Source organism: Acanthochromis polyacanthus, chromosome 11 (assembly GCF_021347895.1).
Source record: "Acanthochromis polyacanthus isolate Apoly-LR-REF ecotype Palm Island chromosome 11, KAUST_Apoly_ChrSc, whole genome shotgun sequence".
Taxonomy (NCBI): domain Eukaryota; kingdom Metazoa; phylum Chordata; class Actinopteri; family Pomacentridae; genus Acanthochromis; species Acanthochromis polyacanthus.
The window spans coordinates 17,529,082-17,549,543 of NC_067123.1; the positions used below are offsets into that span (position 1 = coordinate 17,529,082).

Below are 20,462 nucleotides of genomic sequence, written 5' to 3' on the forward strand. Positions count from 1 at the left end.
TACTGTAAAATAATATCTTGATAAGATGTTTTCAAAGTTAATGTTTTCTTCATATTTCTGGCATTTCAAATATACATGTATATAGCTGAAAATATAAACATCTATTTTTATTGTGAAAAGTGAACTAATAAATTCAAGGCTATTGGAAAATTGGTTGTTATAGTTTGGTTATTGCTATTATATCTTATTGGGAATGAATGTAACACAAATATGTCTGAGAAATCAAGCTGTTGCCTGCTATTTTTGTTAGTTATTGTAGTTATGTATTGACTAATATAAGAACAAGTTTTGATTTTTGATAATGGATGATGATGGGATAGAGCCAAAGATTATCTATGTCACACAGTTCTTGAGGTGTGGTCAGACATCATGGTATCAGCATCAACAGCAGAGGTTCATTTTAAAGTATCCCTGGAAAGATTTCCTCTGTCAAATATACTTTCCAAGTACTTAAAGACAGAAAGGCCCATAGTTACTTTAGCTTTAGGAGAGAGGATTTTATTCTTCAGCTTATCTGTGGTGCAATTTAAATGTAATAACTGTAGCGTTCATTACTTTGGACATATTCTGGGAGTCTATTTTTCCAGCCTACACTGCAGGAATACGTACTACAACATGTGAATCAGTCATTAAACAATGTTGACTATTGAGAGTAGCTTTACTGTTTTCTCCAGTTTGACTTCAGAGACTCAGCAGATATTCAGGACGACTGACAACACAGAACCTTACCTTACTGTTTTAATCACATTTACGTTTTCGAATTGTTACATTAATGTGAACCAGTGTCTCCACTGACAGCTTTATTAACTAAATGTACCACATTACAGTAACACAACTCACTTCAGCTGTTTGCATGAAACTCAATGCAAACATCGTTAGCTTAATGCTACGTTAGCTTTAATAAGGCTACGACTGAGCAGCTAGCTCAGTTAGCATCGCGAACATTAAAGCTAATATTTACTGGATGCTACCTCTCTTCTCTGGTCAACACACACTGAAATAAACTCCACTAACATCTGGAGTGCACGGCACAATTACATCTGACACTACAGTTGTATAAAAAGTGCAATAAAAGCGGCACCGATAACAAAATAAACACTTACCAAACTATCAGAGTCCTTTCAGTGTTTGCTGGTAGGATCAGTCGAAGGTAGAAAACTGGTTAAAACAAGCCAACAGGCACAAAAACTGTCTGAGGAAGAAGCTCTGCTGCTCCACCGATACAGTGCCTTGTGAAAGTATTCGGCCCCCTTTAACTTTTCAACCTTTCGCCACATTTCAGGCTTCAAACATAAAGATATAAAATTTTAATCTTTTGTCAAGAATCAACAACAAGTGGGACACAATCATGAAGTGGAACGAAATTTATTGGATATTTTAAACTTTTTTTAACAAATAAAAACCTGAAAAGTGGGGCGTGCAATATTATTCGGCCCCCTTGCATTAATACTTTGTAGCGCCACCTTTTGCTGCAATTACAGCTGCAAGTCGGTTGGGGTATGTCTCTATCAGTTTCGCACATCAGAGACTGAAATTCTTGACCATTCTTCCTTGTAAAACAGCTGGAGCTCAGTGAGGTTGGATGGAGAGCGTTTGTGAACAGCAGTCTTCAGCTCTGCCCACAGATTCTCGATTGGATTCAGGTCTGGACTTTGACTTGGCCATTCTAACACCTGGATACGTTTATTTGTGAACCATTCCATTGTAGATTTAGCTTTATGTTTTGGACCATTGTCCTGTTGGAAGATAAATCTCCGTCCCAGTCTCAGGTCTTTTGCAGACTCCAACAGGTTTTGTTCAAGAATGGTCCTGTATTTGGCTCCATTCATCTTCCCATCAATTTTAACCATCTTCCCTGTCCCTGCTGAAGAAAAGCAGGCCCAAACCATGAGGCAGCCGCCACCATGTTTGACAGTGGGGATGGTGTGTTCAGGGTGATGAGCTGTGTTGCTTTTACACCAAACATATCGTTTTGCATTGTGGCCAAAAAGTTCCATTTTGGTTTCATTATGACCATGAAAACTAATGAAAAAAAATTATATACACTTTATACACCGTACTCTGTTTGGCTCCACCAGGCGTGAATTAACATGACGTCACCTGTTGGTTTCAACGCCGAGAAAATGAAGCCCGGATTTTGCTACTTCCTGGTCGCCATTTTGGATTTTTTGGAGCCAGTGACGTAAAAAGCGTCATCAAACACACTGGACCGGAGAGCAACTATGGGCGGGCCAGACTGAAGCCAGACTGCTGAAAGCCTTGCCCTAAACGATCTGTCAATCATTCCAGACAAGACTGTCTATCAAATATAGCCACGCCCCCTGGCTCCACCAACTTTAACGATTTATTTAAAATTCAGTATTGATTTATTTTAAGATCGGGCACCTGGTCCCTCATTTTGACCATGAAAACTAACGGGAAAAAATCCTGAGCTGTAGAAAATCAGTCTATCAAATTTTATTTTTTCCGGTGATGAATTGAGGTCTATGGAGCAAAAGCTTTTTGGAGCCAACTCTAGCGGACGATGTGATATTGCAAGTTTTTGACACTTCCGGGTGGGCTTCATTTTTGGAGCCAGCTGCTACGTCCATCTTTATATACAGTCTATGGGCTCCACACTTGCTGATGACCACTTCCGGTCTCAGAAAAGGAAAAAAAACTGACCTTTTTCCATTTCTTGTTATTGTCAATATAAAATGAAAATCAAACCATTTTTAAAATTTCGTATATCCCTTTTGACCATGAAAAGGAAAAACGCCTTGTATATCAATTTTAATTTTTGTATTTTAAAACGAAAATCAAATAACCACTCGTTTTTTGTTTTTCAATACCCCTTTCAGAACAGAAAATACAATTGTCAAAAAATATATACGGACCATAATGGCATCATTAGAAAGTTATGTTATACTGTGAATAACAAACTTGCAGACAACAGTGCAATAATTATTCTTTATTCATGAGGATTAGATATCTGTGAACACAAGTTTGCTTGATATTTGATGTTGCAAAAAAGGACATTGTGATGTTGTTAAGAATAGTGTTAAGAATAGTGTAAGTATAGTTTTTGAGATTAGCCCTTCAACTGATGTTCTCATATTTGTGAAATTTAAGTTGTGACGGAACTGTTTCCTTGCAGAGGAAAAAGAGATGATAGTGTTATTAGAAAGTGCAACACCTTTAATTTCATTTTTGATTTTTTAAAATTTAATATTTTTATTTCTTCTTTTATTTCATTTTTAAGGTTTGGATATCGTTGAACACTTATTTGAACAGCATATAGCTTCTGATATTGTTGTAAAGAATAATGTTGGAGATGTGTTCTCATGTTGAAATATATTCACATTGTGAAGCAACCCTTATTTGCACTGAACTGGAAATATTTTAGAAAATCACACTGAATTACAAGACTTCGCAGAACAGTGCGTTATTGTAGACTTAACATGCAAGGCGAGAATTACATGATTTTAATAGTAATAGGTCATGCTCTAAAGTGGGCCGGTATGAGGCATGAAAGTCCAGGGCTGAAAATGAGTCCCACTGCGGCCCTGTCTGGATCCACGGATTTGTTAAAGATTTCTGTATCATTGCGAGTAGCTCCACAGCGTCACTGTAACTATGACTACAAGTGAACACTACGTCAGCTGCCTGTTGACGATCACATGATTGCGATCCTACTACAAATCCACTGTTGCAAACTTATCTTGACATATCTGTCAGAAATTATACAAGTAACAATTGATTAAATTGTGGGCATGTTTCCGAGTCCTTTCGATTTTTGCCACCCACTACATATTTAGGTTACGTGATTAACGTATACATGCATAACACACGCCTGTGGTCAGTGCAAGGTCATTCTGTTTGTGGGTACATCTTTATTAAATGGACACATTCTATGATGCTGTGACTTCTGTCCCAATTTTTTTCAAGACTTCAGCCGTCGGAAATGATACAATGATTGAGCAGCCTTGGTGGGGTACTCCGCTCTCTGAATGCTTTTCTTGTTTCTGTATGTCTGTAATTATGCTTACTAGCAATCAGCTAGTTGAAAAATGGCACCCAGTGGCTAAGAAACTATATCAGACAATACAGTTAACTCCATGCTAACATTCCAACAGTGACAATGCTTTTGTGTTGTGTTTTTGTAATGCTTACCCTTGTCACCATCTTTATTTAATGCTTTAGCTTGCTAACATTTGCTAATTCGAGTACAGCTGAGACTGAATGGCATTGGTTTAACTCGTATTAGGAGGTGTTCAAGAAACTTTAAATAAAGGGGAAAGAAACAGCATGATTGTGATTTACATTAATGCATGTATTTGTGTTGTGTTCTTTATGTTTGATGCCAAGCAAACAGCTGTATACAGCAGTATAATGATTTAAACAGCCCATCCCGCATTAATTACAATAAAAGTTCTCATGCTTTTATGTCATATTCGAATTCCGAGCACTTCACCCCCTCCAAAAAGCCCAGCGCTCTTGTTTTTATCAAAACAATGATCTAAAACTGGGGTGTTGCACAAGGATTTTGACAATTATCACATGTGAGCAAAGATGCAGAGAACAAAGACAGCATAGCAATGAGCAGCTGCAGACAGCAGGCAGACCACAAGGTAATATCTGGACAAATGGAATTTTTATTTATTTCTTCCAGGAGACAATCGTCAATTGTATTTAAAGAAAGAAAAGCCTAATAAATATCACTCTGCAAACAATGGAACACTGGTTGATTAACATACACTTGGCTTTGTTTCTTCAGTGAGATGTGCAATGAATGCTTGGCTGTAAGAAACATGTAAGAGTCAATGACAGGCTTTGTCTGAAACTCACTGAATAAATATTACAATTTAAAATATTAGGAGTGAGCTGGGAGGAAATTTATGAATCTCGGGCATTGTTGGGTATAATGACAAAATCATGTTCTGTTACAGCCTATGAATTCACATGAGTTCTGTGTTCATGATAAATGATATGTATTGGCTTCTAATATTCCATAACATTGTCATAAATATTGCATACATGTGCTTGTAGAGCTCTACCTGTCCACTAACAAAGTACACAGTGAGGATACACCTGTGCAAGCCTGTTTTCTCCTCCCTCCTCGCTCTTCAAGATATATTTCACTAGCAAGAACCACATCATCAACTTGAAGATTGATTGTTTATTGAATGCAAATGAATGTTCTGCTGATGATGACTGAGTTGAGCTGCTGCAGTGTGGGGAAAGCTTCATCAGCAGCTCCCAGGCCGGTGGACCTTCGAGGAAAAGAAGGAAAGGAGAAGTGAAGGGAGGGTGAGTGGGGCATAAGAAGTGAGAATGAACAAGTGGGAAGGGCAGAGTGGTATGTAAAGATGTATGACATGAAGGGGAGGGACTTAGGTGTGGTAATGCTTCTGAACTTAAGCTAAAAATTTGATCGCCATTTTAGGATATGAGATTGCATTCAAGATGCTGCACTACGATCGATTTCTAAATTGCAGGCAGGAGGGCAGAGGACAAAGGAAAATATGTGGCACAAAATTAAGAAATAAGAAGAGCCCCAGAGGTGGGCAGGTAGGTGAGAGTGTCTGGTGACTGGATGGGGAAGAAAGTTGGAGGGCATCTGGTGGATGGAAGGAGAATGGCAGTCTGGACAGCACAGGACTGATGAAGAATTTATAGCAGCAATTCTCAATTTTCACTTTAATCTGTCAAATTTTGCCAAAACCTTTGTGAGTCAGTTGCTGTTGCAATCAGTTCATTTTCTGATGCTGCCTGTTGTCATTTTGTTGTCTGATTGATGTGACCATCCTACAACAGAACCACAGGCCCACAAATCTATGTTTTCATCACTTAGGAAATGTCACGTTTCTACGGTCTTATCCTCACACAGCCCGCTGCGACTTCTCATACACTGTAAAAAAATGTATATTTACAATAAAATTTCGGCAACTGCGGTTGCCAGAATGCTGTCGTAAAATTACAGTAAAACATTTTCTTCATTTACAGTAAAAAATGTGTTGATACTATTGTTTTTTCTGGTTAAAAATGTGAGTCATTCCATATTTTACTGTAAAAGTTTTAACCTGGTTGTTTTATTTGAAAATTTACATGAAAATATCATAGAAAATGAAGTTTGTGTGAGTATTAATAATAATACTCCATTTTACCATTACCAGCACAACAGTTGGTGTATTTAACATTTACTATGTGTATTTTTTAGCAATGAATATTATATAATAATGCAAAATTTGCAGTTCTGGCTGTCATAAATATTAAAGCATATGTCCATTATTGACAGAAAAGTACATCAATCTGACCGGTACAAACTATATTTTTTACATGAAATAAATGCAAAAATCTCCATGTTACTTGTTATAAATATTATGACATGTTTCCTTTATCAGTACGTACATTCACCTGTGAAGAATTTATTTTTTCCCAGAAACAAATGCAGAATTTACAATATTGATGTATATTACAGTATTTTTCCATTAAATAAATGGGCCAGAGTAGGGAAATGTATGCTTTCAAGAGAAAAAACATTTTAAAAAATAAAGCTATGTTTTTCTTCTGATTACCTTATTTACAGTGATTCAGTGTTATATAAACTGGATCGAACAGTTTTAGAGTTTGGACAAAAAAATTATTTACGGTAAAATTTATGAACTTTTTTTTTACAGTGTAAGTGATTGAACCTAAATTAGTCAGCACAGAAATCATTAATCACAGTTGTGTGCTTGGCACAGAGTTCACACCACTCTACTGTTTTACAGTTGAGAGCAGATGGACAGACAAGACATGTACAGCATTTTTATGTGAGTCTCTCAGCTGAAGCCGTTTTGATTCTGAGCTTTTAGAACATCCAGCTTTTGGAAGTTGTTACACCTCTCTCTTTTCCTCCTGCTGTGACCACGGCAGTTTTAACATTTTTGTGTGATCCCCTGGCTTTCCAAGTTGAAAATCAGGCCAGGAATTTCTTCTTTTTATACATTTATAGGAGCAGGGGGGGAGGCAGTTGAGGTAACTATTTAAAATTCCCACATGAGTGCTAATTGGACATATTTTGATTATTGTGCCATTCAGAGTGTATCTCAGGTGACATTTCTTTGTTACGGTTCTGCTTTAAATGATCTGCCGTTGATTTGCAGAACTGCTGTGATCAAATCTTTCAGGAGATAAGACAGTGATGTTCTGCACTAAAGCTGTAACCCAGGCGGCTGTCATGCTACTGTAAAAAATACAGTACAATGGTATGGGGCTGCTAACAACCCAAAGATCAATTTAAGAGTTAATGAAAAGCAAAGTCGTTGTTACTGTCTGACATTTGTAAGTGTCATTATGACGTAGTCTTATGTTTGTGCAAATATATGGACAAAAAAGTGTGTCCAAGACATTGTAGTATTTGTATAGTTTAGAATTATGCAATAAATCACTTGGTTTTACTGTCATAATGTTTTGCAGTCCAAAATATATCATGTGAAAACATATTTTAAACCTTACTTCTGTATGTCATCACTGAACATCATTTCAGACATGCATAAACAGCTCTCTATAACTGGTTTAAATATTACCAAGGTAATGAAATTTTTTGCTATAAAAGAGTTACCTTTGATAGCTATTCAGTGTAAATTCTGCGAGCTTCTAAATAAGAAATAGTCTGTGTGATGCAGGCCATTTTTTGATGCATAACATTTAGAAAATGTCTATAAATTCCCTTCTAATAACTATTTATACACTCTGTTCGATAAGGAGTGATATGTTGATAACTGCTGATAGGTCCACTTTACCAGCATATATGGTATGATAATTCCCTTGTCTTTTTTTCCCCCTGTGGATAAGACCAGAAAAGCTAATATTAAATATATTCTCCTACTGACTGACCCAGACACATCTCTATGCAGGAAAAATTGGTTTTCAAGTCTTCATCCTCCCCCATGTAAGTAACAATCAGCTTCCAGATCAATTAGCATTCAGTATCAAATCTCACACAGTGTGTACTAAGCCTGAGCCGCGTATTATTGAGGGGATAATTGTTGCCTTGCGGTGGTTTGAAAGTTGCTTGCTGACTGACTGACACTGATACATACACATACATGAACAGTAATTACTAACAAGCACATAAAGACACATAAAGAATGAGTGACACTGATAATTAACACACATGCAACACATGCACTCCTCTGTCTTGTGCCTTTTAGAGGGGCCTGTGAACACCCCAGTCAGAATAATCCATCTCCATCATGTCGACACAGCGCTCCGTCTCTGGGATTGTCACACTCACTAATTACTCTTTAAGATAATCAGCCTGTGTGGCTGGAGATGCAGCTCCCCTCCATGGCTCCGTCTTCTCGGGGAATGAGAGGTTTAATCTGTGGCGAGATCAGAGCTACTGGGAGCAGGAGGAGGAGGGATGGGAGGCGGATGGAAGGAGGCGGGTGGAAATGAGAAGGAATTTGGGCATCTTAACAAACTCTTAATTACGTTCTCTATCCTCTGCTGGTGGCAGGCGTAAATGGCGGTCCCCAGGGAGCCTCTGATCCACTTTCTGATCTGCAGAATTCACAGCCGAGCTGCTGATCAAAAAGATGGAGCGGCCTAGATGCTTCAAACACATGGGACCTTTTTCCAGCATGGGACTAGTAGCTTGTCATTGAGCGGAAGTTTGAATTGTCGAAATTCATGCTCAAAAAAGAAAAAAAAAAACACACTCGGTTCTCTTTAAAGACAAGAAAAAAAGAGAATTTGAAGAGAGACAGGGAGCGTTCAATGGTTCCATGAATTGATAATGAGCATTTGTGCAACGTGCTGAAGGCGTTTGTCCCATATATGAGGCAGAATTCATTGGAGATGACCTCCACCCACATCCTAGCTGTTCTAATATGCCAGGCATGGCTTTGATGTTCGCCATCAGCTGAATCCCTGGGGAGGCTCTGCTGTAATAAACCACAGCAGTGAGCGCACAGCAACGCACTCACCAGCAGGAAGTCCCATCAGCCCATCCCAGTGGCTCGCTGGGAGCTGCATGGGGTCAGGAGGCCACTGAGGCTGGATCATGACACATTACTGTACAGTATGTCCGCTGACAGTTTATGTCCTCCATGGATATCAAATTAAATATCAAATGCACAAAGATACATAAAGGGTTATCGCTGTGGTTTGCATGCTATTTTATGGGTTAAGATCATTAACATTTTCTATAAGCTCATAGACCCCTTTTATGCCATCACCACGAAAAAACAATTTTGTGATAGGCCGGAAGATGTCGATCATGATTATGTAACAGCACACATTCTACAAAGACCTGGATCACAGTTTGACCTCACTTACGCAGTGATTAGTCCAAGTATGATGACCACTAATCCATAATATGTTGTTGAGCCTTTGTGTGACACCAAAACAGGTCCAACTAGTGTGGCATAGCACACCGATACTCGAAAGCTATCATAATACTCTACTACTGAAAACCATTCTATTCCCGTTTTGTTAGTATTGGAACTTAAAGAATGACTGTTTTAACAGAAGCCTGTGAGTATCTTTGCTTTGCGATAGCGGTGCAGTGTGCAGCGCTCTGCTACCACTCTCTGCAGGCATAGTGGGTGTGCCAACCGCTTTTTTCTTCTCTCCTAAGCACACTGCAGCTTTCATGGTGACAAAACGAGAGGTTGCAAAAACAAATGCTCCCACCGGCTGTCCAGATTGTCCGCAAAATAGATGCACAAAGAACAATAAAGCATTATTTTCTTTATAGTTTCGGAAGCCTTTCTGTAAAACTGAAAGCCTGCTACCTCAACCAAGTGAGCCAAACACACCAACCTTGGCAAAGTATCTCTCTGGCAGATACACTGACTTGTTCAAAGAATTCAAAGAGCAACAGGTTGCCATTAATGTTAACTCAGTTTACTACAAGCTCCTAAAAATCTGCCGTTTACTGTCTGCAGACCAACAACACTGGTTATAAATGATCGACTGAATTCCTGCTGAAAGAGTGAAAGTAGGTGAATAAAATGTGCACTAAAGTAGTGCTGCACTTATCTCTGCAAGGATTTAACTTTTTACAAGCAGCAGTGTGACATGTGAGGGTGGAGAGATATGAAGGTGTAAAGAGCTGGTCTTAATGAGGAGTTCCTCCAGTTCTAGTAGGATATTGGAATGTGTGAACACACTGTGGTACAGTAATTCATTCCTGTTGTTTTATGGATTTCTGTCTCCCACTACCTTTAAATAATCTGTAGGTGTGAATGTGAGTGTTGTTTGTCTCTATGTATAGCCCTGTGATAGACCTGTCCAGGGTGTACTCTGCCTTCACCCCCTGGGATAGACTCCAGCTCTCTGCGACCCTACTGAGGATTAAGCAGAGTATAGATAAAGGATGGATGTTTGGTTTCATCTGTTATTCCACTTGTTTTCTGCTTTTAGTTTTTTTTTCTGTGGTATTGTTTCAGTATTACTATTAGTAAATTTAGGTAGATATCGAAGTTAGTTTTGGTACAACAACACTAGCTCTTACCCACGAAAGCATTTGCACTACAAGACCTGTAAAGGTGCCTTGTGGTATCCATAACACAAATATGTTTGCCCCAGGTGCTGTTAATCCTTTAAGTTAAGAGTTGCTGTTGTGCCACCACATACTCACCTTGTCATCAGAGGTAGTGTCCCCCCGCTGAACACTCAGTAGGGACCCACCACTGCTGACTGGCAGCACCCCACAAATCTTGCCATATCAGAGCTGCTCTGACCAAGTTGTCTGGCCATTCAGGTTTAGCCCTTTCCAAAGCCTCTCAGGTCTTTAAGCCTGCCTCACTCTTCACTCAGATAATCAACGTTATTCATGTCTCCCGTTATTGGTCATAATGTTTTAGTTTATCTGTGAACACAAATGTGAGACCTTTAAACTTAATCGGTGGCTTCTTTTACACTGGTTGGCAGCTGGCTACCATTCATCATCCTGGTCAGACCGTTGGGAGCAGTATGATATATTTAGCTTCCTTCAGTAGATAACTTTGATCAACCTTCAGAACGAAAACCTTCAATCTGATCTCTGGAATCCCATACTACCACGTTTGTTCGGAAATTACCACTGTTGACCAGTAGCACCAACAAGTCTTGCCCTGAAAGTGATGTTCCAATCATAGACTGTATATAAAGATGGACGTAGCATCTGGCTCCAAAATTGAAGCCCACCCGGAAGTGTCAAAAACTTGCAATATCAATGCCATCCGCTGGGGTTGGCTCCAAAAAGCTTTTGCTCCATAGACCCCAATTCATCACCGGAAAAAATAAAATTTGATAGACTGATTTTCTACAGCTCAGGATTTTTTTCCCGTTAGTTTTCATGGTCAAAATGAGAGATCAGGTGGTCGATCTTAAAATAAATCAATACTGAATTTTAAATAAATCGTTAAAGTTGGCAGAGCCAGGGGGCGTGGCTATACTTGATAGACAGTCTTGTCTGGAATGATTGACAGATCCTTTAGGGCGAGGCTTTCAGCAGCAACAGAAGCCTCTGTGGTAAAATGTGGGCGGGATAAGAGAGTCTTCAGCTCTCAGTCTGGCCCGCCCATAGACTGGTCCTGCCCCTAGTTGCTCTCCGATCCAGTGTGTTTGATGACGCTTTTTACGTCACTGGCTCCAAAAAATCTAAAATGACGAGCAGGAAGTAGCAAAATCCGGGCTTCATTTTCTCGGCGTTGAAACCAACAGGCTAGTTCACGCCTGGTTCCAATTAAGTCATCGTGGCCCATGTGTTGTGCCTCAGATTGAGTCACTCCTAACTGTGTTGAGAGGTGAGTTGCATCAGCATGTCTTTGAGCTCCATTGTCCAGTCCTTCATTTGCTGCCTCTGAGCCAGAAAATGTGTTGTGTTACTATGACAACCAACAACCATGAGTTATTGTTTCATACAGCTGTTGCTACATACAGTACCTGCACATTAAATACAGTTTGGCGTTAGGGTTAGTTCAGCTAAAAAGTTTTACCCATCTTTGGTACAACTTTAGGAGTCATACATATCTGCAGATTGCAATGTGGTTGGAAAAACTGCAACTTCTTTAAGAGGTTGGGTCAAAAGGATAATTTGTATTTTGATTCACAGTTAAACTAATTATCAATTACAATCTTCCCATGAAATTAAATGTATATGATTTCCATTGTCATGTATTAACAGCTTTTTCCATAGAATTTCTGATTCTTTTGTTAGACTGTAGTGTAATTATTATATAAAGCACAACAACCATTTTAATCATAATCAGCTATTTGCAATTTATTTTAAAAACAACACCACCAGACTGCATGATTAATACAACGGGAGACTGATAAATAGAGTAGTTTCCTGGGGTTCAGTGAAGAATTTCAGTCTCTCAGTAATATTTAGTGACAGACTCTGCACATTATACACTACCGTACAGTTTATGCAGATATCACACACCAGTACAGAGCTCGCATATCAGCCTACAACCTTTGTCAGATCACAAAATTCCATATCCTGTGAAATATGGGGATGTCTCTGAACTAGCTGCAGAGGAACATGGGAGATTAGGGAGGAAAAGTGCATTAAGATGCTCTGGTTGTAAATATATACGAGGAGGGAGAAAGGGAGAGGGAGAAGGAGTGTAGGTTTTTAAGTTGCTGTCACCGGGCTGTCACCGTGTCTGTCAGAACAGATCCATCAAGGCTCTGACACATCGGGCTTCACATTTGCATGGAGTGCAGCAGGAGCCCGTCCTTATTATGCATTCTGTCTCATACTAACCTTCTTCTTCCCTCTACCAGATGAACTAACTAGCATCCGAGAGGCATATTTTATAGAACGGCATGAGCTGAAGATGATGGAGAGCTGTTATTGGCTTCTGACAGTGTGCGTGCATGTGATTGTGTGTGTGTGTGTGTGTGTGTGTGTGTGTGTGTGTGTGTGTGTGTGTGTGTGTGTGTGTGTGTGTGTGTGTGTGTGTGTGTGTGTGTGTGTGCAGTGCCAAGTGCTGCCATCTTCCCAGGTGTACAGGGATCAGCCATCTTGTCAGGTGAGCGGCTGCTAACTAACTATGTATTGCTTTGACTCTCCTTCTCTGCAGACTCATGCCACACACAAGAACCGAGGTGAAGGGGCGATGGGGACATGGTCGTGTGTGTGTGTGTGTGTGTGTGTGTGTGTGTGTGTGTGTGTGTGTGTGTGTGTGTGTGTGTGTGTGTGTGTTGCACAGTACGGCAGTGCAGATGCAGTCAGTCCCTCAGTGAGGAAGCCTCCGCTGGGACAGACACAGCTGTGGCACGGCATCGGGTTGCTAACGAGCCTTATCACACAGGCGCTAGACTAGACACACTCCCCAAAACACACACACATCCACAAACGCATGCAGGGAGTTTGCAGCAAATTCACACTCAGACAGTCACAAAGCTGAGGTCTGGGGTGATACAATGGTTTGTTTAATTCTCCATGAAGCCTCTCACACTCTCATAAACACGTGTACACACACAAACACACACATGTACATATGTGCCCCACAGACATTCACGCACAGGCACACACAGCTGTAGAAATAAAGACAATGACGTGTCTTGTGATATATCACCAAACTGATGTTAACTAAACAGCATATTAGCTGTCCATGTGAAATCCTCAAAATTAGGGATCAGGGATTTTTTGTTAATATAATGTAACTCAAAACTTAAAAGCCTTTACTAGTTTTTTACAACACTGATCTGATTTTTTTGTACTTTTGTCATCTGTTCTTTGCATGTAATGCTTGTAGCCACATACTCAATAAGTTAGCCACATTTGCTCCTTTACTGTACAGAAAAGTTCTGATCTTCACTCTCTCTGTTCACAAGATCATTTGTTGCTTTCTGTTCCATAAGTCCGCACAGAATTGGGAAAAAAGGCTTTTGTTTACTCTGCACCTTTTGCGTAGAATATATTTCAGAAAGACTGGAAACTAAACGAGTTAATCTCATTGATCGTTGTTAAATCCAAACTGCGAGTTCTTGAGGCCGACTCCACAACATGCACTTGTTTGTAATAATTTGCTTGTAAATTGAATCTTTTCATTTGTTTTTACTAGTGTCTTAATTGTGTTTTAACTGTATTTAGTATTTGCTGCTGCCTAGCTTGACTGGGACTCCCTTGAAAAAGAGATTCTGAATCTCTTAGTGAAATAAAGATAGATAGATAGATAGATAAATAAATAAATAAATAGATAAACAGCTAAGATGGGGTCTTCACTCAGTCACATGAGACATGTTAGTACCTGGTAAGTCAAACTAGAGGAGAAAACAAAGGCAAACATTGAAATTATTACCAGTAGCAGTTTACAGACTCACTTTCTAGATGAATTTTGACCTAACTTACAATTGTTTTGCATGCCTAAAGTTTTCATTTGCAATGAAAATGTATTTTCAATGTTTTAGGCTGACTTTCAGTTTTAGCCCAAATAAAATGGTTAAGTAATAAATTGCGAACCTGTACAAAACATCATATCCTCTGGACACTTAACTAATCAATGCCCTGGAGCTTCTTGTTTTCACATTTTGGCAGTTGCACTGCAATGTTATCATAACTGCTAAAAATGATGCAAAACCTACAAAAATAAGAGCCAAGTAACAAACCAGTTTGATGCATGTTCTGTGAGTTATAGGCAATGCATGGCAACTTTTTCATGTCTTCCCTGAACCATTGACTTCACCTATGTTTACTGATATGATCATGATTCCACTGGCATATGCTGCTTATAAGCTTTTGAGGAAGCAATTTTCTTACTAAACTTTTAAGTGATATACACTACCAGGCAAAAGTTTGGACATACCTTCACATTCAATGGTTTTCATTTAATTATTTTAGATTTTGTAAATTAATACCGAAGACATCAAAACTATAAAAGAATACACACGGAATTTTGTTGCAAACAAAAAAATGTCGATTTTGAGTATTAATCCACAATATAGAAAATAAAATAACTAAATAAAAAACATTGAATGACAAGGTGTGTCCAAACTTTTGACTGGTAGTGTATATGTTTGTGCAGTTCATTTGGTTACCATGGTAACAGCTATGCACAGTCAGTTGTGTTTTTGTCATCTGTGGACTTTGTTCATTAGGTCCTTAAATGAAAATATTACCAGCATAATACCTAAAAAAAATGGTTTTTTTTCATTTTCTATCCTCTACTTACCTCTTAATTATACAATGATTTGCAGCCTGGTAATAACGTATCTCGTAATGAGTTATTTGTTTTCCTGACAACATAAATATACACATTACAAGTGGAGCATTAGTCCTGATGGAATCACTCAACTCCCATGAGTGAGTTCCACATCAGTCTCTATGACTCCATATTCACTCTTCTTGAGTAATTAGTAAAAAGTCAATGTACTAAACTAAAACCAAGCAATATTCTGGTTCAGATTCAGGTGCCATTTCTTTCCTTGACTGAGATCAAATGAATTGAATTACAGATGTAAAAGCACCGTCACAGTTCACTTGGGCAACATAAATCTGAAGACAGTGCACATGCGATTGTGTATGCAAAAAAACAAACACGAAAAACATATATGTTCTTATTTGTTTTTATTTTACGTTCACCAGATGAGCAGATACATCATTTTAGAAAAGAAATTGATATTTTCAAAAAAATTATAATACAATTTTCTCAATATAGATTATGTACAGAATGAAATGTAGTCAAACTGAAATAGCATTCTGCCTCTTTGTCATCAAGAAGACAAAGCAGTGAGGGGTCTGAGTGGTCCTCCACAGACCCATCTCCCTAACCAATAAATATAAACTGTATATATTATGTATGCTGCACTCAGCCAGGCATGGACAATACCAGGGCAAGTTACTTCTCAACAATATTCCCTTAATCAGGTCTTGTACATCACTGTGCTACACACACGCACACACGCTCGCACACCCACGAGAAGCTTTGACACACAAGTGCACACAGGCCAGAGAACAAATTACAGTTGGGTTACAACAATGGGCCATCTGAACTCATGAAAAGGAAAGAAGAAATCAAAAGAAATGTGTATGGAAATACCCGTCATTGTCCTTGATCAGGAGGGAGAAGTGGCTTTCTGGTCAAAGCTCACTGGAGCTGGCTGAGTAGCACTTGACATTTGGCCTGATTGAAACAGCCAATTCTACAGAAAGCTACCGAGCTGGAAAATCTCTAACAGTCTCACAGATCCTGCCTACTCATCTAGTTGCTTCCCTCCTATTCAGTATCTCTCTGTATCTAGCTACCTTTCTTCTCTCTCTTGTTCCTATTCTCTCTATCTTAAGTGGGACAGGCGCCAGAACAAGGGTTGACGATTGCCCCCTTTTGACTGCTTTCCCACTATGAACGAAGAAAATAAAATGCACACGAAAGCTCCTATCCACGCTGTATTGAAACAGGACAGACAACTGCACAATCACAGAACGAGCACAAGAAAAGACGACAGCAAAGTAAAGCTATGGCCAGGACGGGGCTAAAACGTTTGTGAAGAGGATGCTTGAAGGACTTGAAGGACACTGTAAGCACGACACTTGCCAGCCGCTTTACCTTGTCGCTGGGCACCACCTCTCAAAAATCGCCCTCCTTGTGCTTAGCGGGGGGGGGGAAGAATTATGACTTTGTGCCAATGAGCGAATACATGCACTTGCATAAATCATCCATCTTGTTTGGCGGTTAATTACTCTTGTTTACCCTCCGAGTAACCTCGGGATGGGGCGGCGCGATAGGAGGGAGTCTGGGAAGAGGAGATAGCACCAAATAGTAATCTGCTGACGCTGTTCATCAGTGAGCAATTCACAGGAGTAAAAGCACATAGTGGGCTTGAACCTGGGTGTTAGTGAATTAGACAAGGTTGCCGGGGGTCTGAGGACGGCAGCTCCATCAACATCCTGGCCTGACCGCAGCTGCTCGCTAAGCTGTTCTGGGGTCAGCCGGTGAAGGTGCCACGCTGAGGCAGCCCAGTGCAGGCCAATCAGAGGGCTCCTCAGGATGTACAGCAGGCTCTGATCGTTGCTTATTTCATTACAGGGAAAGCTACATAAATCCACAAAATGGAGAGGAAGAGGCACAGAGGGAATATTTGCATTTCTCCTCTCCTATCATCTACCCTCAGTGCCCCCCCTCCCCAACACCACCTCCTTTCAATCCCTCCCCCATTTAGTGCAGAGTGACTTTAATCATCACTTTCGCCAAAACACATTAAGCCGGTGTGTCCGGAGTTGAAGAGGGAGAGGGGGGGTTGAAAAAACACAGAGTGGCGCATTAGATTTGCAATAGTGATGCATCACTCTGGCATTACTTTGGAGATTAAAGAAGGGACGTTGCATTTCAATGGAGTGGTGCTGATGGTTGCCTGATGCATGACTGTCCTCCTTCACTGAGTCGCAATAGGAGACGCCACTGTCCACTAGGGACAGGAGAAGTCACACTGACCCTCGAGTTCCTTTCTTTCCTATACTTCCATTCCTTTAGTTTTTATTCCCTCTTTTTCTTAAAAAAAATCCTTTTTTTCTTCCTTCTTAAACCTCAAAGTCCCCCCCCCTCGCCTTTTAACCCCCATTCTGAGAGCACCTCTACATTGAAGATATTTATGCAGCTGTTTGATCATGTTCTCAAGTCAAAACAACACCTCCTTTGTCGAAGGAGATAATACCGTAAAAGTGGATTGCATACATTAAACTTAAGCCAACACACAACGTGACTTTGCCTGGTCTTTGTGTTACTGCATCTGTATGAAAAGATGGATGTAAAGTGCTTGAGAGCTTAGGACAGGCAGGATGAGATTGGGAGGAGTGCATAAAAAACACAACAAAACAAAACTGAAGGGCATGAATAGGGGGTGTCACTTTAGCACTGGGCTCATTGGGGGCAGGGTCAATATAGAGACAGAAGGCTTTATAAACAGGGCTGGGGAGAGAGAGAAAGAGCACGATGTGGGAATGTAGGGAGTCCCCAGGAAACAAAATGACAATACATATTGTCTCAGAGAAACAGAATCACAGTCAGTCAGTCCAAGGGTACAGCCCACCAGCAGCTTAGCCCAGTGGGCGAGCGTTCTGGTCATGTGTCTTTCCAAACCCTTGGGCCTGAGTTCACCCTGGCACCCAGCTCTGGTTGCTGTGTGCCGGTGGAGGGCAGGCAAAAGCTCCTAAACTCATGCCCATCCCCATTCCCACTCCCTGGGACAGAGAACCATCAAAGTTGAAGTCCATGCTCTCTGTGTCCATAAAGTCACTGAGCAGGATGGAGTCCACATCACAGTCCAGACTATTAGGGACATTCTCCATTTCCAAGCTGGCAGCCATTCTACTGTGGGTGTTGTGCTGTTGCCCCTGGTAACCAGCATTTCCCGGCTGGTGGTTGTTATGGTAGTAACCATGCCAGGAGTCAGTCATACCCTGATGGTGAGCTCCGGGGTACGGCTGGTGACGGGGGTGAGGCGCGGATGCCAGGCGGCAGGGGTCCTGGGGAACGTCCATGACTCCAGCAGGGTTGGGTGGCAGGGAAGGGGATGTTGGGAGGTGGGGGCGGGGCCCATAGTGGTTAGAGGTCTTGAGACTGTAGGGCTGCAGGATGTCAGTGCTCACCCGTGGGGACAGAGCCTGATGGTGAGGCCCACTGTGCATAGGGTTATGAGGGTTGTGAGGGGTGTGATTGTGCATGTGACTCTGACTGGAGCGAGAGTTGTGATCATGGCTGGGATTCACTTTGTTACCATGACCATGCTCATGGCTCGGACCATAGTCATGGGCAGGGTGGGGCTTGTGGCTGTGACTGTAGTCGAGGCTGGCTTGGTGTTTGTGACCCTGATTGTGGTTCTGATGGTGGGTTGTGTTCTGGTCATGGACTGAGCCATGGCCATTGTGTAGACTGGGATTGTGAGCATGCTCCTGGCTGTGATTGTGGTTATGATTGTGACTGCGATTCTGATTGTGATTGTGCTGGCTGTGAACGCCATTGGTTCCCTGTGTCATTAGCGTGTGTGTTTCCCGTCCCTGGCCCAGCACTGTGTCTTTGTTGCAGTATGGAGGACCTCCAGTGAGCAGACTCTGCAGGGCGTTGTTCTCTGAGTAGCCCCTCATTGGGCGCTGGAAGCTGACTGGCTTGTTCTCCTGGATGGTCTCCATGGGAGTGTGGTGCCGGAGCATGCCCATGGAAGGCTGTCCATACATGGGCCCACAGTAGGAGCCCTCTGCCTTGGGCCCAGGCACATAGGGATAACCATTGCATTTGATTTGTGGTGGCTGAGGATAGCCACTTTCATCTAGACTTATAGCCCCTGTCAGGTCGGTCAATTGAGGCAGCTCCACTGTGGGGCAGTGGCCCCCAGTACCCAAGGCCGGGGAACGGGTGCTGGTGGGGCTGGGGTATAGTCGCGGGGAAGCTGAACAGGAGAGCCCACCCTCCTCTGGTTCATCAGCCTCTGCCTCAGCTAGGATTGGGGACAGGCAGCCACTCAGCGTGGAGGCAGAAGATGAAGTGCGGGAGTGGAGGTCCGTCCAGGTGTCGTACTCCTCACCACCCATGCCCACGCCTGCCTTCCCTGCTGGACTGCCATGCTCTGGCGAGCCTTGCATTGCCGGTCCAGCTCCCTGACCTTGACCCCGTCCAAGGCCAACAGCACCTGCTCTCTTCCGGCTGATGCGACCTTTGGTCTTCAGGTAGCGGTTGCCGTTGTCTATCGAGGCTGCACGTCGTCTGGGACCTTTTCCCATTTTTCCACCTTCTGGGTTGAGCATCCACCAGGAACTCTTTCCCGTCCCTTCATTTTGCACCCTAATGAAGCGACTGTGAAGGGACAGGTTGTGTCTGATCGAGTTCTGGAATGACAGAGAGAGATGGGAGGGAGAAAGAGGGAGAGAAGAGAAAAGAGATAAATATTAACACTCAATGAAACATTTAGGGTTAAAAAATCATTTCTTGAGAACACAAAGTCATTTCAAATTATGGCCAAACTATCAAGCCTGCACGGCAAGTGAGAAAAAAGATGGATAAAGAAAAAGCGAGAGATGGAGGGGAGAGCAAAGAGGGCAGGCAGAATGAAGGACCAATCGATACCTCCCTTGACCAGCATCTCCTCTCCACACGCATTCACTGAGACATAATATGGACATGGGTGCAGCCTCCACATCAAACCATCACCAAGGTTACAGAAATGAATCACGCGAGGCAACCCAATCACAGACAGCCTATATCGATTGCAGGGCCTCCAAATATGAAAGCCCGAGATCCAGCCAGAGACGGAGAGAGGGAGGGAGGAATGGGGGGAGGCGTGATTTGGCAGGGGAAGATCTGGAAGAGCACCAGAATGAAAAAAGAAACACTCATACACAGGCCTGAAATAAGATAGAGGGGAAGTAAATGGAGGGGGAAAGGAGGAGGGGAGGGACATGCTCATTTAACCTCTTTTAAAATCATGGCACAATTAACATGACCGTAGGCAACCACGGCGGATATCGTTACGCTGAAGTCTTACTGCAAGTAGCTTTGAAGGGG

General features: G+C 41.6%; 2 protein-coding genes across 2 annotated transcripts in view; one reads left to right on the forward strand and one right to left on the reverse strand.

Annotated features, from left to right (window-relative positions):
- Positions 1-8,210: 8,210 nt before the first annotated feature.
- Positions 8,211-20,462, forward strand: part of rpl15 (ribosomal protein L15) — a 345,074-nt gene continuing 332,822 nt past the window's right edge. Inside the window, exon 1 of the mRNA XM_051955289.1 lies at positions 8,211-8,221. The gene's annotated coding sequence lies outside the window, so the exon portion shown is untranslated. The remainder of the gene's footprint in view (positions 8,222-20,462) is intronic.
- foxo6b (forkhead box O6 b) overlaps positions 15,519-20,462 on the reverse strand; it is a 49,573-nt gene continuing 44,629 nt past the window's right edge. The window contains exon 2 of the mRNA XM_022217827.2: positions 15,519-19,786. Within this exon, the coding sequence (XP_022073519.1) occupies positions 18,059-19,786 (1,728 nt within the window). The 3' untranslated portion in view covers positions 15,519-18,058. The remainder of the gene's footprint in view (positions 19,787-20,462) is intronic.